Source organism: Xyrauchen texanus, chromosome 28 (assembly GCF_025860055.1).
Source record: "Xyrauchen texanus isolate HMW12.3.18 chromosome 28, RBS_HiC_50CHRs, whole genome shotgun sequence".
Classification (NCBI taxonomy): domain Eukaryota; kingdom Metazoa; phylum Chordata; class Actinopteri; order Cypriniformes; family Catostomidae; genus Xyrauchen; species Xyrauchen texanus.
Genome location: NC_068303.1, coordinates 6,008,718 through 6,033,034, shown reverse-complemented (window position 1 = coordinate 6,033,034; position 24,317 = coordinate 6,008,718). Strand labels below are relative to the sequence as shown.

The 24,317-nt window shown below is 37.4% G+C and overlaps 1 protein-coding gene across 4 annotated transcripts in view; it reads left to right on the top strand.

Moving 5' to 3' along the window:
* The window catches only part of LOC127622318 (ATPase family AAA domain-containing protein 2-like), a 129,058-nt gene that overhangs the window by 5,618 nt on the left and 99,123 nt on the right, over positions 1-24,317 (top strand). For 2 of the 4 annotated variants that reach the window (XM_052096389.1, XM_052096387.1), the window contains exons 2-16: positions 1,008-1,165; positions 1,437-1,468; positions 1,657-1,804; positions 7,111-7,207; positions 7,441-7,567; positions 12,433-12,582; positions 12,880-12,955; positions 13,096-13,197; positions 14,420-14,531; positions 14,674-14,789; positions 15,696-15,870; positions 17,839-17,927; positions 19,164-19,323; positions 21,576-21,666; positions 22,516-22,827. In XM_052096389.1, coding sequence (XP_051952349.1) covers positions 1,008-1,165; positions 1,437-1,468; positions 1,657-1,804; positions 7,111-7,207; positions 7,441-7,567; positions 12,433-12,582; positions 12,880-12,955; positions 13,096-13,197; positions 14,420-14,531; positions 14,674-14,789; positions 15,696-15,870; positions 17,839-17,927; positions 19,164-19,323; positions 21,576-21,666; positions 22,516-22,827 — 1,945 coding nt within the window. Of the gene's footprint in view, positions 1-1,007; positions 1,166-1,418; positions 1,469-1,656; positions 1,805-7,110; positions 7,208-7,440; positions 7,568-12,432; positions 12,583-12,879; positions 12,956-13,095; positions 13,198-14,419; positions 14,532-14,673; positions 14,790-15,695; positions 15,871-17,838; positions 17,928-19,163; positions 19,324-21,575; positions 21,667-22,515; positions 22,828-24,317 lie in introns of all 4 variants that reach the window. The other 2 variants (XM_052096388.1, XM_052096386.1) reach the window with 1 other exon arrangement.

Below are 24,317 nucleotides of genomic sequence, written 5' to 3'. Positions count from 1 at the left end.
CAAATGGCAAACTGAATAGAATCAATGCATTACAAACAAATTGCATGAAATCAACCCTGTAGTGGGCAAAAGGCGCATCTTCAATTTCAGTAATCGCTGGGATCAGATCATTTACACCTGTTGCCGAATAGGACATTCCAGACTCACACATATGTCCTTAATGTCAGACAAAGATCCACCATTATGCACCCCATGCCAGAATCCACTATCTTTTAAACCTATTTTAGTGGATTGCGCTGGATTGATTTCTTTTATTAAATTATTTTACTCTGCAAACACTTTTGAAGAGATTTTAAACAAAGTCAACACTGAATCTGTTTTTGAGTTCTTATCAAAAATACATTTTTAAAACCTTATATACTGTAATTTAAAAAAAATGATTCTACCTTTAATATATTTTACCTTGTTTTTTGCCATGAAAATAGCCTTGGAAGCTGGCGTGGCTTACCTACCAGAGATTAGACATGTGCTACAGTTGTTAGTACTGCATGTATCCATCTCGCTTCGCTGCAGCGCGGTTCATGCGTACATGTGTAGTCGCTTTTTCAGAAGTCTAAACACTTTAATGTCCGTTAGTCCCAGGCATCCAGGGAAATCTTGTTCTATATTTTAGTAATGACATTCTATTACAATCGTATTTACGTTAATTACTGTTTATCGTGTTAAAGTCAATATGAATTAAGCGCCTCCTGCTGTTGTTTTGAATGAGTTTGAAAGCTAGCTGGAAATGTTCAAGGGACAGTGGTGTCATTTAATTAAACCGACGAATATCCCTTGAAATGGTCTATATATTTTACCAGTATGTGTGTTCTCTGGGAATCGAACCCATGATCTTGGTGTTGCTAGCATCATGCTCTGCCAGTTGAGCTACAGGAATTTTAACTGTCAAGTGCTTTTAGAGGACTCAAGGCAAGTGGACATGCTTTCATGAAATTTATTTTGTCTCTTTTTGTAATCGACATGCTTATGCAACGTATTCATATCCTGTGGACTTCGGTCTGTTTCAGAAGGAGACCAATAGTGATGTTAACAGCAGTAGCCCTCATTTGTCCCCACCGCCAAAGCGGACACGCAGACAGACGCCCCCGAGTTCAACCGATACTTCCCCAAGCCCCAAAAGTAAAGGCCAGAGAGGCCCATGGAACATGCCCAGACACTGTACAAGGTGAGGTCAATTAATTTTCTAATTTGGTGTGGGGAAAATAAATTGTAAAGATTAAAGTTTCCCACCCCTAATTCAAACATTTTGTTATGCTTGATATTGTGTTTGGACAATATCGGTTTGCTCCAACTTCTGTGACAATTAAAATGTGTTAGTTTTAAAGATAAGGTGGTAATAAATAATAAAGACCTTTTAAATGTATTTATTTGCCTAAAGTGGAAATGCGATCTTACTGTTTATACATTTTTATTCATAGATTTTCACTGTCTTCCAGGTTGTCAACTGGTGCCTTGCAGAATGGACACCGTAAGTCTATTAATTTAGATAAACTGGTAAACGTTTTTTTTTTATATTCAGTGTAAGGGTTAAAGTAATTTGTGAAATGTACCGGTAGCTGTTTGACTGCTCAACATTCATTTCAATTAGTCATCTGAAAACTCAACTTGTCACTCCTTATGATCATCAGATCATGATTTTTTACTTTAAACCTGTAGGCCGATTGAACCTGCAGGGTGATACTACATCAGTTGGGGACCACGGTCACATGAACGGTCATGTTGAGCTCAAAAGAAGCCGTCGCATCAGGAAGAGCCAATTTGAACACCTCAATCAGAGTTTACTTTTCGACCAGCTTGTCAACAGGTAAAACTCTTCTGGTCTTCTAGTAGTTACTCTCTGCTACAAGAAGGGTGGTGGTAGTCTAATTCTTAGGTTGATCAATTCTGTCATAATTTTCTCACCCACATGTTGTACCAACCCTGTATCTTACACAAAAAGAGGTGTCAGGCAAAATGTTAGCCTCTGTCACCACTTTGCTTTCTTTGCATCTTTTTTTCAATACAATGAAAGTTAATGGTGACTGAGGCTTGCAGTCCCAAAGCAAGTCGCTTTGGGTGTACTTTCTCTGTTTCTCGACTACAAACCAACTTGAACTGTTTGCCATAATTCCACTTGCTCATAATTTCAAAGTGTTGTGCTGTTTCAACATTGTGTGTGTAAGTTATAATTCCCTCATAGTTTTGAATGCTCAATGTATAATTAGTTAGATTGATGATGGGGCCAACACAGTTTACTGTTGGAGAAAAGGTCCAAAGAAAATGTTAGCTCAATGAGAGCTAAAACAAAACAATATTCTGTATTTAAGAGCTGTTTGAATAACAGTGACCTCATTTATATGGACACCAGAAAGCTGTTTATTGCTAGAAAGCTGCTTAAAACACGAAATTGACATATGCATTAACATGCACTGTGTCATCATCTTTTCTTTACTCCTATATACATGTGGCTCGGTCAGAAAGCAGCTTTCTCCACAACAACGTAATTTACCCACGACTCTTTTGTAAATAAGCGAAAAATACTTTGCTGTTTTGCTTCGCTTTATTTCCATTTATACCAGTTGTTGCTGTGTTTGTTTCCTTAACTTTCCATAATGACCCGCAACGGAATTGTGCTGCAATAGTGGGGTTTCCCTCTTACATAAAACTCAGGGATTCCCCCAATGTACTTGCGCAGTAGTCAATATTTTAAATTGGTTTGTATAAATGGGTATATTTTATAGTGTATGTGCTTTTCCCAATGCACTCCAAGAAATGTTGAATACTTCCCACTGTGTTGACTTGTTGATATGATGGATGGCTCATATCTGATCTTTTTCTTGCATAAGTGCATCCTTTACAAACTTGTAAGAATGTCACTTATGCATTTACATCGCCTCCTAAGCCATATTCTCTGGGAGAAACCTGGGTGTGTTAAACCGCTTTCTCTTAATCCCATAGGAAAATGCAATTTTCATTTACATGGCATTTCTCAATGCAAAAACTCTGGAAAAGAGTGTTTTCTTAAGTGCATGTGAATGGGGTCAGTAAGAGGAGTTAAAAACTCAAAGTTGGCTTACTGCATGCTTTTAATAGAGGTGAGAGCCATTGTTTGGGTTGCGTGCGAAAAGGAGCACTCAGCTCATGAGGTAGTTTATGTTAAGGCTGGGTGATATCACCAAAATCGTATATGTATCTTCTATATTTTATATCACAATAATGATATATATTACTATGTAGTACTTTTAAAAAAAATCAACATAAACTGGTTAATATATTAAATAACATTATTGTACTGCCTATTTTTGGATAATCTAGTCAGATTCTTATGAGATTGCCGCATATGCACTATCTGTATTGTAAACTAATCTACTGGCTCATACAGCAGCAAAATAATCAGTAATTACAATTAAAATCATCAGTGGAAATTGTACTGTATTCAGATAATTGCAAAATATATCTAAAAAGGGCATTTTTAATCAAATAATTTTCAAAGATAGTGTCTTAGCCTGGTTTCTCATGTGAGGTAACATGTTGCTTGTAGTCAAAGACAGATGGTGGAAGTGTATTGGAGGGAGGAGACCTGCTGGGTTTGGACTTGATGAAGGCACATTCTGTTTTTCAATCGGCTGATCTGCTTTTTTTGTGTGTATTAAATTGTACTGTATGCTATATTTTGATGTTTAATGTTGGGAGAAATTCACTACTGGTTGGCCAATAGGGATTTTTCAATAGCCTCGGGCCAATTTTGATATCTAGAGAGCAGGGTGTCCAATGGCCGATATAATGTTAATACTTGCATTGTACAAGTTATTGACTGTAATAAAATATACACGAAATAGGTGAAATTAAATGCTTATTTTACACAATATTGATTTAATCAAAATTCCCTGAAAAACATCTGAAAACTTAAAACTTGCACAACGGGAAGGTAAGACTGTTGTTAATCAGCCAAGCTGACATTGTTATTGCCCAATGCTAATGATCTCAAAATTGACAAATATTGGCGTATTTATCAGCCTACTCAATATATCAGTCTATCGGTACAATTTACAAAGACAAATTCCTTGTATATGCAATCTTATTTGGACAGTAAACTCTAACAACTTTCACTTTTTCATAATTTTGAGTGCTCAATAACTTGGCATTTCTGTTATTGCAGTGGTTGTCAAACATTTTAGACCAAGTACAGGGCTCTATGCTAACATTTTTGTTTTGGAGCGCTCGTGCCCCTAATGCCTAGTGTACACTACATGACTCAAGCCTGTCTCCTTTGATGTTTTGATTGCGGACTGTTTCGGATCTCATGATGAAATGTCTTGTTGTGTGCGCACTCCTGCAACATGCCGAGACGAGTCCCAGAATCTGCACTAGTTTTCAAAGCTGCTTAATATATAGACGTTTTGTCATCATGTTTGTCGTCTTCTGACGAGCGAGAGATGACAATGACCCAAATCAGTGCAAGAGGAGGGCAAGGCATTTGGAAGCAGAAGACAAAAAATAATTAGAAAATAAAATTAAACTTCACCCACATCTTCCTACCCTCACATCTTTATTATTTTCAACTAAATGTTTTTCCTAAATGTTTCCTTTCGCAAATAACAAAATGGGCACGAGCCGTTCTTTGTTAAAAGAGGAGCTTAAGATTTGGGTAGCAGGAGACAAAAAACATTTTTTAGTTAAAAAATCATGCACAGTGAAGCTGTCTATATTATTTTCAGCAGTTTTTGTACATTTTCCTTTGCTAATTGTGCCAATAAAGCGTTAAAATGGGCGAGAGTTGTTCTTTCATGATTTTTACAAGAATAAACTGCACGTGTTTGTGAATGAATTTCGTTATCTTTATTTTAAGATGAATATTTGGCGATCCATTTGAAATGGGACAATGTTAAGGGGAAATTAATTGACCGGTTTTTAAATTAAAAAAAGCAAATGCATGAAAATTGACAATAGGGATACAGAAATGAGCAGCATGCACATTAGATGCTCAATTATTAATATGGAGTGGTGGTGGTGTAGTGGGCTAAAGCACTAAACTGTTAATCAGAAGGTTGCAGGTTCGATCCCCACAGCCACCACCATTGTGTCCTTGAGCAAGGCACTTAACTCCAGGTTGCTCCGGGGGGATTGTCCCTGTAATAAGTGCTCTGTAAGTCGCTTTGGATAAAAGCGTCTGCCAAATGCATAAATGTAAATGTAATATTAATATTCATAATTAAGAGAACATTTTCTCTGGTGTTTAGCACTTTCTCATCTTTTACTTTTTTGTGCTTTATTATCATTCAGTAAAACACAGACATAGTGAGTGATGTGTGTCCTCATTAAATCAGAGACTTCTCGAAATCCAAACACAAATGGTCAAAAGAGACGACCAGGTGTAACAGTGATGTCTTCACATTTGTGATTGGATCACCCAAAACTCATCTCAATACCAAGTGTACACATGGTCTCAGTTGGGGACAAATGGTCCTGTAGTTGATACACTACAGTCCTGAAGTGCTGAAAACCGGACTGTGGATGCCGACTGCAAATCATGTAGTGTATGCTTGGCTTAAGTTAAAAATTGTAGGGGCACAGTCAAAAATGTAAGTTAGTTTTTGAAAGACTGTTGCGTGTAACTGTTAAAGAATTAGGCTACTACACAAAGGAAGCCTTTTCTAATGAACCTTTTAGTAATTTTTTTAAGTTAACTTACAGGCAGCACAAAACGACATCAGTCTTGACTGATCACCTTTATGATCATCTATTAAACTAAAATATAATGACACTTTAAACTTCCATTTGCCAATAACAGACATTATATTGGTTCTTAACAGAGCATCAACTCTCAAATATAATAAATCAACTCTCATGACATTCCAGTGTTTCTCCTAGGATTTCTTTTCAGCAGCAGTGCTGCTGTACGTGCATCCACTAGTTTTTACGCACATTGGTGGGGTAATCGCTTAAAATGACCTTAGATTAGTTATTCATGTTCACCTTGTCATGTGTGTTTATTATACATTGAGAGCTTTTGACACTTGAAGCACTCAGAAAATCACATTCACTGTTTTTGTTAAACATAAACACCAGTGGAAAATATAAACCTATCTAAACAGAACATACATCTCACAACAGGGCTCCAGACTAACATATGAGAGTTCTACAAATGGTGGGACATGATTTGGTAGCAACAGTGGAAAAATAATATTTTTTTAATGTTAATTTAAAAAGAATAAAATGATAATTATGATAGAAACGAATAAAAATGGTGACAGTATTATATATTTTATAGTATTTTGTCACTGAAATGCACATTAGGCAGTATAGCATTGATTTTGACTAGAAGTTGAAGTTTGTTCGCAGCGGTGTTTATAATGATTTGCGCTGCGTGGGTGAGACTGCTCTGCGCTCGCGCTGCTCTGTTCATTGAGCCGGCTGATAATTGATCCAGGTAGTGGCTAGTGCTGTTACATTCCGTTTTTCTCATACGAAACGGAAACGGACGTGTCATGCGTAATCAATGAGAGTTGGCAAACTCTGTAGTCGCATCGGTGTGACCTCTAAAAAAACCAAGTCTCACCAGTTGGAGAAATGATTGCAAGATTTGGCCATTTAGTCACAGTCTGGAGCCCTGTATTTCTACTACCTTTGCCAAAGAAGTTGTCAGAGTAAAAGACTTTCCACTAGAAGAGGTATGGTGTCGTGTCGTCTGCTTCTCTATTGTGTATGAGTACGCATTCTCGAACAGCCTTTGATTGGCTGCTATACGATGACGTCACTGTGAATACATGCGCGTATATGATGGGGTCCCTTTCGTTTCATACAGGTGTCCCATTTAACTGCACGCAACTGACTGGTGCTGGCAAGTGTTATGTTGTGTCATGGATATTAATGAGCCATGTAAAACTTAAATGGATAATAACGGCACAACTATCTCATTCATAACTATTTGGATGTATTTTCAGTTGTATAGTTGTTGGATAAGCGTTGTACAGTATATTGCAATGACGCTTAATGCTAATGAAAACTAACGTTCATTAAAGTTATAAATCCTGCACAAAATACCTTACACGTTTATTAAATGTGTTTCTGCATCCATAAGTGTTGTTATTGTTGTTATTGAATGTGAGTTTATCATCTGTCTGTTGTTAGTACGGCAGAAGCAGTTCTTCAAGAGATGGACAACATCAGCAGCATTCGTCAGAATCGGGAAGTGGAGCGCCTCCGCATGTGGACGGACACAGAACTGGTGACTTTTTATGTCCTTTAACACTGATTATTAAACAGTAAAATGACTATTCAGTCTTGTTTTCAATTCCATTAAGCAAATTATTGCCCACATTTAAGTTATTAAAATTTAGCATTACTCTGCAGTGGCCTCTCTCTTCTGTGTAGGCTGTGAATCCACTGATGATTCAGAACTCATTGCTTCATTGATTCTTCCACATTTATCATTCAGATGTAAATATTTTTCTGCTGCAGGAAAACATGGACATGTACTCTCGCGTGAAGAGGAGGAAATCGATGCGGAGGAACACATTTGGAATGCAGAACCATCACAAAGCCCTCGGCAAATCGAAGAACCCTGAAGAGGAGGAAGGAACTGAAGGTACACTGGCGGCCAAAAGTTTGGAATAATGTACAGATTTTGCCCTTATGGAATGAAATTGGTACTTTTATTCACCAAAGTGGCATTCAACTGATCACAATGTATAGTCAGGACATTAATAATTAATTCTTAAACTACTTCAAAGGGTTCTCATAAAAAAATCCTCCATGTGCAGCATTAGCCTAGTTTCCATCCACTTATCATGCTATTTTGTTATCGACAAAGGGAAAATGCATAAAATACATTTTGCGAAATTTGCTATCTTCTGCCTTTTTCCATTCAAATGACCTTTTATCGATAAAAATGGTGTGCACGATGACTTTGTACTTTGTTGCATAAGTTTTGGTTTATCGCTAAATAAATCTGCCCTTAAGCCATTTCCATACAGATATGTGTGTATATCGCTAATTGTGTACCTTTTGCTTCCCAGATGTCCCTAATTTTTTTCCTCAAAGTTTTGGTAAAATGGGGAGAGTATTGAGACAATTCATTTGAAATTAGCCAGCTTACTGTCATTTTTTATTTGACAAATAAATGCAATCAGAAGAGGAGGAATTGCAATCAAAAGAAAGCAGTTGCCCTTCTGATAGGACTGTAAATTTGGTCCTGATGTTGCACCTATCGCAGGTTGCCACCGGTTCTGACCCGAAAGCGAATCGCCATGGCCCTGTTCAAGCTGGCAAACTGCACCAAGTAGTGGGGGAAACTTTCAGTCTTAATATATCCATCGATTTGTAAATGCTGTGTGCACAGCTATTAAAGAAAAATGTATGCGGTATAATATCAGTTTTTACATATGATACGTTCCTGATATTTAATAGGCTAATTTGAGCAATCATCTAATCTAAAGCATTGCCATTAAAACTGCATTATGTCCTGCATATTTATCCAGCAACTTTTAAAGACAAACTGACCTTGATTGTCATCTAAAATTAATTTTAGCATCACAATGCAATTAACATTTTCTGAAGAAGCTCAGCAAATGTGATCCAATGTAAAGAGGGGTTAGATTTAAAATATTTAAACGTTTTAAAATGTTCAAAAGCTAGTTTTCTGAAAGTGAACATCCACATTGGACAAATAAATCTGATTATAGTCTTGAAATAATTGTAGAACATTCTGGGTAAGGCTAATTTAAGTTTGTGTTAAGAAAAGTACCAATTACCTTCCGAAATAGCAAAATCTGTACATTATTCCAAACTTTTGGCTGACAGTGTATGTGGATTTATAGAATATTTCACCCAAAAAAATTAAAATTCTATCATTGTTTACCAGGGTTTCGGAAGGTATGAAAAAAGTTGAATTTCCCTTTCGCAAATTAAAGCCTTGAAAACGTCTTAAATCTGAGCAATAAGTTTTAAATGAATAAGGTCATGGTATTAAATGTTGCATGAAGGATTGTTTTCTTGTTGTGTTTGTCATTTTAAAGTTAAGAGTAATTTCTGAACAGGAATAGCCCCATAACAAATTTGGGGTCTCTCCACCACCAGTTAAAAAAATGCACTTTTCTTCTGCACATTACTTTTGAACGATTTTTCATAGAATTTATTTTTGCATGTAATTATGCTCCTCCTAACGATGATAAAAATGGACCAATTAAATTAAAACTCATCCAATTACAGTGGCCCCATCTTGGATTATGACATGTATTGTTTATTTGCTACTATTCCTCAAATTTTGCTAGATTTTCCTAGACAATGGCTCAAAATAATCTCTAGACTGATCCGCACAGAAAGAATAATACCAAAATTTCGATTTTTGATTTTGTTGAAAATTTACGTTAACATAAATTTAACGAGGTCAACATAAAACAGTAAGTGAGGCTATATCATGGTTTGTTGTTTTGAAACAAAACTTCATCAGGACCATGATCTGAGGGTACATGCAAAATTTAGTGACAGTGCCACCTATGGGTTAAGAAATTGCTGTTTTTGCCTGTATCTTTTGAACCGTATGTCCTAAAATCACAAGTTTGATGTCTGGACGGCATTCCGGGCCGCGTCATCAGAGCGTGCGCGAATCAACTGGCTGGTGTTTTTACGGACATTTTCAATCTGTCCCTCTCCCTGTCTGTAGTCCCCACATGCTTTAAAACATCAATCATTGTGCCTGTACCAAAGCAAGCCACAATCACTTGCTTAAATGACTGGCGTCCTGTTGCTCTGACCCCCATCATCAGCAAATGCTTCGAGAGGTTAATCAGAGATCACATCTGCTCTGTTCTGCCCCCCTCTTTGGACCCATTGCAGTTTGCCTACCGCAACAACCGCTCCACCGATGATGCCATTGCATCTACAATACACACTGCTCTCTCCCATCTGGAAAAAAGGAACACATGTGGGAATGCTGTTTGTAGACTACAGCTCAGCATTCAACACCATAGTGCCCTCCAAGCTTGATGAGAAACTCCGGGCTCTGGGCTTAAACAGCTCGCTGTGCAGCTGGATCCTGGATTTCCTGTCAGGCAGACGTCAGGTGGTTAGAATGGGCAGCAACACCTCGTCATCACTGACCCTCAACACTGGAGCCCCACAGGGCTGTGTTCTCAGCCCACTCCTGTATTCCCTGTACACACATGACTGTGTGGCAACACATAGCTCCAATGTCATCATTAAGTTTGCTGACGATACGACGGTGGTAGGTCTGATCACTGACAATGATGAAAGAGCCTACAGAGAGGAGGTGCACACTCTGACACGCTGGTGTCAAGAGCACAACCTCTCCCTCAACGTCAGTAAAACCAAGGAGCTTGTTGTGGACTTCAGGAAGAAAGACGGAGAACACAGCCCCATCACCATCAATGGAGTACCGGTGGAGAGAGTCAGCAGCTTCAAGTTCCTCGGTGTCCACATCACTGAAGAACTCACATGGTCCGTCCACACTGAGGCCGTTGTGAAGAAGGCTCACCAGCGCCTCTTCTTCCTGAGACGGCTGAGGAAGTTTGGAATGAACCAACACATCCTCACACGGTTCTACACCAGCACTGTAGAGAGCATCCTGACTGGCTGCATCACTGCCTGGTATGGCAATAGCACTGCGCACAACTGCAAAGCCCTGCAAAGGGTGGTGCGAACTGCCAGGAACATCATCGGAGGTGAGCTTCCCTCCCTCCAGGACATATATACCAGGCGGTGTGTGAAAAAAGCTCGGAGGATCATCAGAGACTCCAGTCACCCGAGTCATGGGCTGTTCTCACTGCTACCATCAGGCAGGCGGTATCGCAGCATCAGGACCCGCACCAGCCGACTACATGATAGCTTTTTCCCCCAAGCAATCAGACTGTTGAACACTTGATCTATCAGGATCAATAATTAGCACTGCACTTTATTCAGCTATAATCTCACACTTCTCCTCAATATACTACTTCATATATATATATATATTTCATATACTCCTTACTTATTGTATTGCATATTGTGTATTCTATATTGTATTCTATATTGTGTGTATTGTATATAATTATCGTGTTGTGTAAGTATGTGTACATTTGATATGTAAATTGTGTTGTGTAAGTATGTTGTTTATTGTAATTGGTATATGTCTCGTCACTGTCATGACTGCTATGTTGCTCGGAACTGCACACAAGAATTTCACCTACTGTTGCACTTGTGTACACGGTAGTGTGACAATAAAGTGATTTTATTTTGATTTGATTTGGATTCTTTGGGTCATGAGGATTCAAGGTTACCCATATCAGCCATATATAATTTTTACTTCCTCTCTGGCAGGTTTTACCAAAACGTTAAATATCTTTTGAATGCATTGTCAGATTTATAATACATTTGGAATGCATCATTGACATCATGTCCTGAACGTACCTGAGCAGTTTGGAGAGAGCACCACCTATAGTTAAAAAGATAATACACACTTCTGCGCTGACTCCAACCTTGGCATGTCTTTTTGCCATTCGCCAATCATTTCACCTGAGTGGCACAGTGTACATTTCTGTAAATGTATATATAATTGGCTAATCTAGGACAAGGGATTTAGATTTCAGATTCGTAGGGAGGTTCTTAACAATAGAAGAAAAAAAAATCAATGATTCTCCTTTAGCTTCTAGATTTAATGACCAAATGTATTTGTATAAAATCTTGTTTTTACATGTTTGGTGGTGATAACTTATATTTTATTACAGCAGTGTCATAGAGGAATATAGATGATATCAGTGGGTCTGATCAGAAGGTAAAAGTTATTTCCACATTATAGTGGATAGGGGCAGAGATATTCAAGCTGTATTGTGTTACTTTTTGTAAAATGTATTAAAAAGTAATGGAGATCTGTTAAGTTGTGGTTTTAAACTTTGAAATGTTACAATTGTATACAGTATATATGACTGTTCTTGTGCTCCCTAGGCATTTACATTTAGAGTTTATTCCTTAAATTCCTTTAGTTGATCTTAAAAAGGTATTAAAGTCTTAAATTTAGCTTCATAAAACCTGCAGAAACCCTGTTTACACACCTTCATGCTGTTTCAGACCTGTATTACTTTCTCTCTTCCGTGGAACACAAAAAGAGATGTTTTCAGAATGATAGCATCAGTCTCCATTTACTTTCATTGGATGAGTAAAAAGATGCAATGAAAGTTCATGGTGACTGAGACTCTCAGTCTCCAACATTCTGCCTATCATCACCTTTTGTGTTCCAAAAAAGAAAGAAAATCATATGGGTTTGGAACAACATGATGATGGGTAAATTATGAATTTTCACTTTTTGTTAAACTGTCTCTCTAAAATAACATTTGTTCTGTGATTTACAATGCAGAAAACATTCTTCATTTGTTTACATTCTCTATAAGATGAGTCTTTACATTAACATCTGTCTTTGTTTTTAAATGGTTATTTTTCAATCTCCTTTTTCTTTTAAAGAGTCTCACGATGAGGGAGAGGAGGATGAAGATGTGGAGGCAGATGATGATGATGATGGAGACGAGGCAGAAGAAGCTGAAGAGGAGAACGACAGACCTTATAACCTCAGGCAGCGTAAAACTGTGCAGCGATATGAAGCTCCACCAATAGGTACTCACTCCAGACACAATTACACCTGAGCACTCATACTCCTAGTCACCTGAGTTTCCTATACTCGCTCAGACTGAGCTTTTTCTGTACCGTTCGTTCAGTTCTTAACTTTCATTCATACTCTGACTCACCTGAGATTTTTGTTCTAACTCAGTCAGGTCGTTACTTTGCTCCGCATCCTGTTATCACTTAGTCATACTTGAATTCTACCAGCAAGTTGCCATGTTGTGCTTGCAATGTATTGAGTATTTTTAATTAGGAATTTCTATTTTTAATCTTTAATTTGTGTCTTTTCAGAGCCAGTGAATAGGAAGCAAAGCAAGGGCAGCCTCTTTGACACACACAGATCTCCTGCAAGAAGAAGCCATATTAGGTGAATTATAGTTATTTTTAAACGGTCACTTTATTCTGTCTTATCATTAAATCTAACCTTCTCATCTCCTATTTCTCCTTTTGTGCACTACTGAAAGTCAGTGTTTTTATTTGATTATTTTCTGTCTTTTTAATCACCAGAATTAAGAAACATGCAATTCACAGTAGTGAATCAACATCATCATCTGATGAAGAGCGCTTTGAGAGGAGGAAAAGCAATAGCATGAGCCGAGCTCGTAACAGGTGATCTTAAAAACACCAAACAGAAAAGCTGTTCAGTTTCAGCTCTCAGGAATAAGCTATTGCTTGAGGTGAACATTCACCCAAAAATGTAAAATCTCACCTGTCATCGCAAACCCGTTTGACTTTACTTTGTTTGGAACACAAATGGAGATGTTTTGTATTTTAAATACAATGAAAGTGAATTGTGACTCATGCTGACATTCTGCATCTCCTTTTGTTTTTTTGATTTCGTCAACGATAACGAAGTCGAGACTAAAAAGGCGCATCATGACGATAATTAAGCAATTTTATTAAAGCTTACTATTGACGAAAATATGACTAGATAAAAATTATACTGCAAGATATAAAAAGAAGAAACATCTATAGAATCTGTATATAGAAGAAGGTATTAGATATAGATTCGTCTAACACATTAATAATTAGGGATTTCTCTGCTTGAGCTGTGTGAGTTGAACACGGATAAAATGAACCGCTTCAAAATGGGGTAAATACCTCTTTCATACGTATCTTATTTATACATGATTTTAATCACTATAGTAGCCTATATCCACAACATATATGTAATAAAACAACTTGCATATGCATAGTGAAGCGAATGAACAGGTGAGCTTGAACTAAACGACGCGCTAGTCAGAATATGCGTAATTTGCGCTGCGTAACTTGTGTTGTGTATACATTGCATGTATCGTGTTTCTTACGGAAACAATGTAATACCCTTTCACTGAAAATGTGTACGTCTAGAGTCCAGAAGGCTAACTTCTAAGAAGTAGCTAATACATCAGTCTATTCATTATTATTTTAGGAGCTCAGTTTTTTAGGCTATGTATAGTTATATGTTTGATAAATGTTTTAATTAGAAAATGTTTATACATGTTTTCCCTAAATGTTTGAATATTTGATTAAAGTTTGGTCTGTTACAGTTTGTCACATTTTTTTGTCCATTTTGTACATCATCATCAACTAAAAGATTTTGTTTTTGTTGACTAAAATTATACTAAATTAAACTAAAACTGACTAAAACTAATGAATATGAGATAATGAAATATTGAATAATTTTAAAGGATATTTTCATCTAAAGACTATATCTATGACAAACAAAAAACTGAAAAAAAATAACAATGCTTTTGAGCGAATTATCCTTTTAATACAGGGTTAAAGCGGCCAACGTGTTCGGAGTTATCTTTTGACTTGGCACCACAAATTCATTTTTAATATGTGACAGGTGTCTACCCATGAACCTGCTGGCAGAAGATCTGGCCAGCGGTGTATTTAGGGACCGTGTGAAAGTGGGCGCCAGTTTGGCGGATGTGGATCCCATGAATCTGGACACTTCTGTGAGTCTTATGGTCTATTTAACTAATCTACATGCTATGTATTACACAGGTTTGTGATGCTTTATTGTGAGTTTACAGAAAGAAGATATCTTTCCTTTCATATGTTGTGGGTTAGGATTTCTTTTTGACTCTTTCAATACAGGTGAAGTTTGAATGTGTTGGAGGTCTTACCCATCATATCCAGTCTTTGAAAGAGATGGTTGTCTTTCCTCTTATATATCCAGAAGTGTTCGAGAAGTTTAAAATACAGCCCCCGAGGTATATATTTCTTCTTAACCTAACCTGATGAAACTGTGTATTTAAAGAGGTCATATCATGGTCCGTATCATCGGTAGGTGTTGCCTACCTAGAGGCTGACAGCTAATTCCTGTTCAAAGCATTCAGTCAACATGTTACACTTTTCACATAGACATTTTTCAAGAACATGTCATGTATTTTTGTTTTTGTTTAGCCTACAAAAGGAATCAAATCTACTCAAATACTGTTAATTGCCCATTGTTTTATATGCTGCTTCACTCTTGTGCCTTCTGCAGTGAAAGCCATTTACACATCTGCCCATAGTAAGGTATGCCATCATCATTCTGTTGTCTGTATTTTTTCCCATTAGCCCTCATTTATACAGCACACCAATCTTTGCAGTAGTGGCCGTGTCATCATAAATGACAATAACAGATTGTAATCGGTGCATAGTATTGCTGCGTATAGCGTGTTTGCGCGTTAGTGTCATGAATTCAGAACGTAAACATGTCAAATTGTGCATTTACTATTACATATATATAACTTTACATCATCATCAAGTGGTTAAAAAAGCATCTTTTACTGATCTAGTGTAAATTCTACATATGGAATGAGGCATAAAGTCATTTATAACACATTTTATTTTCATGTTAGTTAAGGTTTTAATGTAGAGATCTCATTTTTACATTTTCCCTAAATAATTTTTTACCCCTGAACGAAGAATAACTTCTCCGGAAGTATATCGGGCCTTTATTCTAAAAAATAGCATTAATTGAATCTAAACTGTAACATTTTACATTTAACATATGACCATCCACATTTATAATATAAAAAAGATAAAAAATAAGATATGACCCCTTTAAAAACACTGTACATGATCAGAGGTTTGTAAAATCTTAACCTCAACATGTTTTTCCCTCTCTGCAGAGGATGCCTGTTTTATGGGCCTCCAGGAACAGGAAAGACGCTAGTTGCACGGGCTTTGGCTAATGAGTGCAGTCAGGGGGACAGGAAGGTGTCTTTTTTCATGCGCAAGGGTGCTGACTGCCTCAGCAAATGGGTGGGAGAGTCAGAGCGACAACTCCGACTACTTTTTGACCAGGTGAGCCAATAGTCATTGTAGTATGGCACTTTTTGTACCACTGTCTCCTTAAGATGATTCGCTTATGCTTTCCTATTTTGTAAGTCGCTTTGGATAAAAGGGTCTGCCAAATGAATAAATGTAAATGTAGACAGCCTCTTGTCCCAACTCCACCCCCAAACCAAATATGACCTTGAGCTAGTTTCTGTTGCTCACATTGTGAAGTAATTGTTTATAAAACAGACGTTTGTTGTAAAGAAACAGAAATTTGTTTTACGTGCTTGCTTGTGTTTACAAAGATAAGTATCACTATTAATATTGCTTAACCCTTATGTTGTGTTCCTGTAATTTTTTTACCTTTTTTAAAAAAACATTTTACCTACTCCAATTGGAATAAAATTCTAAGGTTCATCCTTGGGAGCAATTTCCAATCATACTGCTCAGGAAGGAGACGCATTCTATCTCCTAGAGATAAACATAGTTTGGTGCGAAAAGTGCAAATCAATCCCAAAACAACAGTAAATGACCTTGTGAAGATGCTGGAGGAAATGGGTAGACAAGTATCTATATCCACAGTAAAACGAGTCCTATATCCCATCCAAGCTGATCTCCAAGCTCACCGATCTTGGCATCAGCCCTTCCTGCTCCAACTGGACCTTGGATTTTCTCACTAAAAGACCACAGTCTGTTAGGATCAGCAACCACATCTCCTCCAACCTCACTTTGAACACTGGTGTACCACAGGGCTGTGTGTTGAGTCCAATCCTCTACTCTCTCTTCACCCACAACTGCATTTAGTCGAAGGGGAGCGTGTGACTAGCTTCAAGTTCCTGGTTGTCCATATATTTGCATATATTATACCTCATTCTGTACAATGCAGCTTTAGTGTTTATACTTCTTCATTGGCACCTTGTACTGTATTCTTGGACACTTGCATTGAGCTGGTCTCTGCTTCTCTACCTCATAACTTTGATCTCCATTAAAAAAATCTTTATTCTATATATATATATATATATATACAATATATATATATTGCTATTTGCACATCTGGTTAGATGCTAACTGCGTTTCATTGGCTCTGTACTTGTACTCTGCACAATGACAATGAAGTTGAATCTAATCGAAAAAATATCAACATAACCTGAAAGGCTGCTCAGCAAGGAAGAAGCCACTACTCCAAAACTGCCATAAAAAAGCCAGACTACAGTTCGCAAGTCCACATGGGGACAAAGATCTTACTTTTTGGAGAAATGTCCTCTGGTCTGATGAAACAAAAATCTAATTCACATTCTTAAAATAGTGATCCTAACTGACCTAAGACAGGGAAACCTTTATTCGTTTAAATGTCATGAATTGTTAAAATCTGAGTTTAAATGTATTTGGCTATGGTGTATGTAAAATTCTGACTTCAACTATATGCATTAATAGAGATTTATTAACAACCTTAGTGGGCTGGTCATTTTGACCCGTGAACGCAAAAGGTGTTGGCACAAACGAACACAACACAAGGGTTAAATTTGGGATCAGGGAATTTAACCACGTCCACATTAATACATTTTAGTTTGAAAATCGCATTTTTGTTTCTCTACGTTTTTGCTTTCCGTCCACACTAAGACAGCATTTTTGTCCAGCTAAAATTGAGCTTTTCGAAAACCCTCTCACTAATTAGATAGATATGAAAACACTGAAAGAAAATGAAAATGCTTGTCAAATGTATCCAGATTAATGTGGACGTAGCCTAAGCCTAAGTATTAAACTTTGATCTTTACATAGTGCAAGATTTTTCCAGAATCTGTCATTTTGAATACATTTTTTTTGGCTGCCAAAGCCTTTTCTATTTGTCCATTCTTGTTGCATATTTCAAGTTGTCTTTGTAGATTTATAGAGAAGAGTATAGCCACATTAAATGGGTGCCCGACTCGCCAGCTGTTTGGAAGTGTCAGGTGTATGATTAAGCAGGCAGGTAATGTTTTCGTCTCCTCCTGGCAGGCATACCTCATGAGACCCTCCATCATCTTCTTCGATGAGATTGATGGTCTCGCTCCTGTACGCTCCAGTAGACAGGATCAAATTCACAGGTAATTCATCTGAATTAATGCACTGGATATTACTAACTGTTTCATCACCAGGATTGGACAGCTGCTGAAGAAATCAGGTAGTTGAAAAGTTTTAAGTTTGTTCAAAAAGATTTTTCCACAAAGGATGTTCATATGTTCATAAAGGGAACATTTAATGTAAAAAATGTTTTGATTTTGACATACTCTGAAATTCACAAGTTCACAACACAAAGCTTCCTTCCCAGTCTGCCCAGAGTATTTATTGAAACTAAGCTGCAAAAACGACTCATTCATGGTTTTTACATTAACGTATGGCCGCTAAATAACATGGCATTTAACGGAATCGTTGACCCAAAATGAAAATTCTGTAATTATTTACTCGCCCTCATGTTGTTCCAAACACATGACTTATTCTTCTGCGGATCACAGAATGATATTCATTATTTTAAAGAATGTGTTAATTGCTGGGGGGCCTGGGTAGCTCAGCGAGAAAAGACGGTGACTACCACCCCTGGAGATTGCAAGTTTGAATCCCAGGGCGTGTTGAGTGACTCCAGCCAGGTCTCATAAGCAACCAAATTGGCCATGTTGCTAGGGAGGGTAGAGTCACATGTAGTGACTCTAACCTCCTTGTGGTCGCTACAATGTGGTTCGCTCTTGGTGGGGCACGTGGTGAGTTGTGTGTGGATGCCGTGAAGCCTCCACAAGTGTTATGTCTCTGCGGTAACACGCTCAACAAGCCACGTGATACGATGCGTGGGTATGACGGTCTCAGAAGCGCAGGCAACTGCGATTCGTCCTCCGCCACCTGGAATAAAGTGAATGCCACCACAAGAACTTAGAGAGCATTGGGAATTGGGCATTCCAAATTGGGGAGAAAAAAAAGTGTTAATTGCTGAATTCCATATAATAAAATTGGCTGTTGATGTTGACTTGCTTTAAAGCAACCGCAAAAAACAGAGCAACGTTTTGAAACCACATAGCCACAGTGTTACACTTTGGGAGAATCAACCTACAAATGTATTACTTATAGATTTGTTTGCATATTAAGCTGTCATAAGAGAGTATTTCAAAATAAAAAATGATGGTTTACATTTTAATGAAAAAAATCTTGACTAACATTATAAGGATAATATAATTATAATAATACTACAAAGGTGGAATATGGCTGCTTTAAATGGGATGTGAAAAGAATGAATAGTTGTTTATTCTTTGATCAAATCATTTAAAAAAAAAAATTATATGTTTTTTTTATAGCTCGATAGTGTCCACATTACTGGCATTGATGGATGGTTTGGACAGTCGGGGGGAGATAGTGGTCATCGGTGCTACTAACAGACTCGACTCTATCGATCCCGCACTCAGGAGGCCCGGACGCTTTGACCGGGAGTTTCTGTTCAACCTGCCTGATAAAAAGGTGCACAAATCCTTTGTGGCTGCCGAGCGGTTCACTTGGTGTCCCTGAGCAGCCTTGTTGTCAATCATTCAAAATTGTTCTAAAATAGATGTACAGCTCAGTCTCTGGTTTGGTCTCTGAACATGTATCTTTCATCTGCAATCATGTCACAGTTTCTTTTCGTCAAGCTTGTGACAGTAAATAGAATGCCAATTAATTTTGATGATCAATTTAGCATGAAGTGCTTGTCAAATATCTGATCTTTCATGGTTTTCAGTTCAGAGCTGTGTTGTGAAAGCTACTTTGAAACAAGCTACAAGCTGCTCAATTTAAAGCTGTTGAACTACAGTCAAGCTACTCTTTAAAAAAAGCAGTTAGCTTCACAAGCTAAAAATAAAGTATTTAACAACACTAAAGCTATGGGGTGGGTAGAGATTTCAAAGCATTTTGAAAGAGTGGCATTTCGTTTTAATCATAAACTGTATATTTCATATTCTTATGTATTTATAAGATATATGTTTTATAAAAATGTTTTATATATATATATATATATATATATATACACACTCTCTGAGCACTTTATTAGCAACACTATGGTCCTAACAAAGTACCTGTCATGGTCTTCTGCTGTTGTAGCCCATCTGCCTTAAGGTTCGACGGGTTGTGCATTTTGAGATGCTATTCTGCTCTCTTCAATTGTACAGAATGGTTACTGTAGCCTTTCTGTCAACTCGAACCAGTCTGGCCATTCTCTGTTGACCTCTCTCTCATCTGAATAGATAATCGCATGAATATGTAGGTGTACAGGTGTTCCTAATAAAGTGCTCCGTGAATGTGTAAAATATACATGTAATAAAATATTCTAATTTAAATATAATAATGAATTTATTTACTTTATACTTTGTCTCAAAGAACTTTCAAGACATTGGTTAGTCATCATTTATTTTAATATATACATGTTAAAGTTTTTACTGGTCTAAATCTTTGGTACAAGTAAATGTATACATGCCATAAACTCAGTGGACGTTCTGTAATTAAAAGTTGGGCAAAATCTTCTGGTGTTTTCCAGTAGACTTTTTTAAATAATATGATCAAATGGGCAGATTAAAAGTTTTAAGTGTACGTTGAAAATGCATTATTAGACACCACACAATAGAGGTCGACTGATAGTGGATTGTACCTAGACCAATAACTATGGTATACATCTAAAAAAGCTATAAATCAAATTGAATTTGCTAAAGTTTAAAATCTCAACACCATTATTTTCACCGGCTGCAGTCTCTATCGCAGACACGCTGGGTTTATCTCCCGCGGTCTCACTTTTAAAACTGTTTCAGATAGCAGTGAGTGAACATTTTCGGGTGATGTGAAGAGGTACGGCAGCTTGCCTGTATCTCTCTCACACCTGGGGGTACGGTCTCTATCCGCTGTACAGTAAATCCGGTCCCTTGCTTATTATGGACATGCTTGATGCTAAATGAATAAGTGTCCACTGCACATCCTAACAAATAAACTGAATGTGTGAAGCAGTTAAATTGAGCGTGTACCTCCTGGAAATTAATATATGGCAACTTTAGCAACAGTAAGGGGAGAAAAACATTAGTGAAGATTCTGGAAGTAAAAATAAATGGATACTGCATTAATTGTTGAGTTTCCCAGCCCTAATATATTTTCAATGAGGTGCTCAAATAGCACAAAACAGATTTTGAACAATGAATTTACCCTAAATGCCACCAATAAAACTAGAGAACACCAATGTTATTTAACTGATGAACACCAGCATGTAATAGCATTATATTTTGTTACATTTGTACATGTAAAAAAATAATAAAATGCCATACTGTCTCTACGCAGGGACTTAAATTAATGACTTGTTTAAATGAACTGTCAAAGTGACTTCTCAATGTGACCGAGTCGGTTCACTCGGCAAATTAGCAATGTAGTGTTTTGTCACCTTATACAAAAAAAAGGTGTACCCTACTGAAAATTTCGTTTATTAGCTTTGCAACTTTGATTTAGTAACTCCCCAACATTGGTTCATAGACCATGCCTTTGTAGCTGTGAGTTGTTGTAATATCAGGCCCAGCACTTTGTCAGTCTAATTGCTGATCGTTTAAAGTCTGACTTCACAGCGGGGCGCTGGCTAATCAAAGGGTTAGCTCATATGTTTTCACAAGCACCTATTTTAAAGTAGATCTGATGAAACGTTTTTGTTATCAAATGAGGTTTTATCTAAACACTGACTGTGTTTCTGTGTTTGTTCTCAATGACAGGCTCGAAAGCACATTCTACAAATCCACACCAGGGACTGGAACCCCAAGTTAGCTGAACCCTTCATAGATGAGCTAGCTGAGAAATGTGTCGGTAAGAAGGATTAAAGTGTTGGTTTTTCTTGCTTCAGCTCTATGTCTCGTCCTAATTTGGTAAAACACAACATGTTTTAAGCAGCAAGTTTTTTTGTCTGTCATCGCTTAAAGCAAAATTGTTGCGCAACAAACAGTCAGAACGCATTTGATGTTTAAACTGAATTCCATTCAAAGTGGCTTATTTATTGTACAACCAGTACAATAATAAACAGCTTTTTGCATTTAATGAAACACACAGTTGCATGAATATATATTTTGTAGCTGGATTCTGGATCTATGAGATTTTGCTGCAACCAACAAAAATGGTTCACGCAATGCTAATTACAATCATGGCTGGTTAGGACAATGGAAAAAATATGAATTATTACTTGTCTTTTGATTGTGTCACACCAGTTTAAAGGTGCACTCAGTAAACTCCTAAAGACATGAATTGTAATTTTGCAATATATGTTGGAAATAATGACCACTCACATTCAAATGAAGACTCCAGTCTTCTCAGTAACCTTATAAAAGCTGTTTTATTCTACATGTTGAGGGTCCACACATGGGGGCTGCCAAGTTAGAATCAAATGACCAGCCGAATACTACTCGCTTAATCTCAGTAACAGTCATGCTATTTGACGTTTTCACTCATTGATTAAAGTAATCATGGCTGACTGTGAATACTACATTTGTACAATGTCATCTGAAAGTTTGTGCCACTGATTACATTGCTACTTGCCAATAAGTAAATAATTGGGTAGCCGCTTTAACAAAATAGCCTGCACATTTGCGCATGTTTAAAGTTGTCAACATAGTGACGTTTTTGGCAATATGTGTAACCGTTACACATCTACCTCTTTCTCAGGTTACTGTGGGGCCGACATCAAAGCACTTTGCACAGAGGCTGCGCTAGCGGCCCTGCGGCGGCGCTATCCTCAGATCTACGGCAGCAGCCAGCGTTACCAGCTAGATGTGGGCTCCATTGTTTTAGGGCCACAAGACTTTGGCCGTGCCCTGTGCTCCATAGTACCTGCAGGCCAGAGGACCCTTGCTCCTCCCGGTCAGGCTCTCTCCTGTGTGTTGAGACCCTTGCTGGAGCCCACGCTGGCTCAAACGCTAGCCTGCCTGATGCGAGTCTTCCCCCACGCAGAGCTGCTGCACAGGGAACACACACATGGTACGACCTCCACATCTTGCTGTTCTTCACTTTTTTCTTTCTTTTTATAATTTTTTTTAAATTGTGAAAATGCACAGTAATTTGCAAGAATTAACATACCAGAGATGTTTTTGCAATTTGGGTGAATGTTTCAAAACTTTGAAAGAGATGAATAGAAATTATGTTTTGCTACAAGTAAATAAAGCTACATACATATTATTTTTCACTGTGACATAGAGGTGGGCGATCTGTCGATTTTATATCGTGATCGAGCTTGAAGACGTCCACAATCTACTTTTCAAGCGAATCGTAGAGATCGCGATCTTTTATGTCCTCATAATAATGTTAAAACTAAAACAATGACTTCCTACTAGATGGCGGTTCTGATTGGCCAAATTATACCACGTGTCTCTCATCAGCCCTCTACATTGCAAGTAAATCACTCGCATATGCGAGTAAATTTCGCTATATGCGACCAAAAAACGTCTGTTATTAGCGACTGGCAAGTAAATATTAATATTTCACTCGGCAGTGATAAAGTTGTGTAGTGTCGAAACACCGAGGACCTTACACTGAATGAAAAGCAGTTGATTAAGTAGCTGGATTCAGCCTCGTCTTTCCCTGCATGCTGTCTCATGAGCGTGCAGGAAAAAGCACTCGTGTCTCATTCAGTTGAACTCCGAGCATCTCAGGGAACCGCATTGTAGATGAACCACTTCTCAAATGCTTTGAGGGTGTGATATTAGACCTGGGTATTTTTTTAGATATAGCCAAATGTCGGATTCACCAAATATACTGCAAAAAAACATCCTTGGGGTTTCTTTTTGTAATTGGACTTGCCGTCATATCTTATGTTATTTCATCATCCATCAAAATGTATTTCTTGTACATTACATACAGAGCATTATAATTACCACCTCATATTTCTGCTGGAAATATCATTTCCAATCTTTTTAATGACTGCTGTCTTATAACCCATCGCATGACTCATTGATCTATTTAAACTTTTAAATTCTTTGCTCCTGTCTCTGTCAAACTATTACATTTTAAATAAACAATTAAGTTGTAATAAAAAAAAAACTTTTAAATTCTTAAATTATGAATACTAGGGCTGGTCCCTAATAGTTGACCAATTGTTGGTCGATTTGAAAAGTCTTGGTCGGTTGGTCGCAGACAAAAAACTCCAAAGGAAACTGATGAACACTGGTATTACTGCTGGTTGGATGCTAGGTGGTACTATGGGGTGATTAAATTAAGCAGGATTAGTGTTAAGCCTACACAATAAAGCAATTTTTATTTATTTTAACTAAAAAGTCAAATGAAACTGGAAAATAAGTGCAATTAAAATATGTGTTGTTAAACTTTTTGAAAGATGGCTTTACAACAGTTGTGAAGGGAAACATCTCTTTGGAAAGTAAACTACTTCATCTGTGCATTCTCTACAGTCGTGTATTTAGTTTTCATGGAAAATACATTGTGTGTGAATACATTTGTTTTGTTCCCTCCTTCAT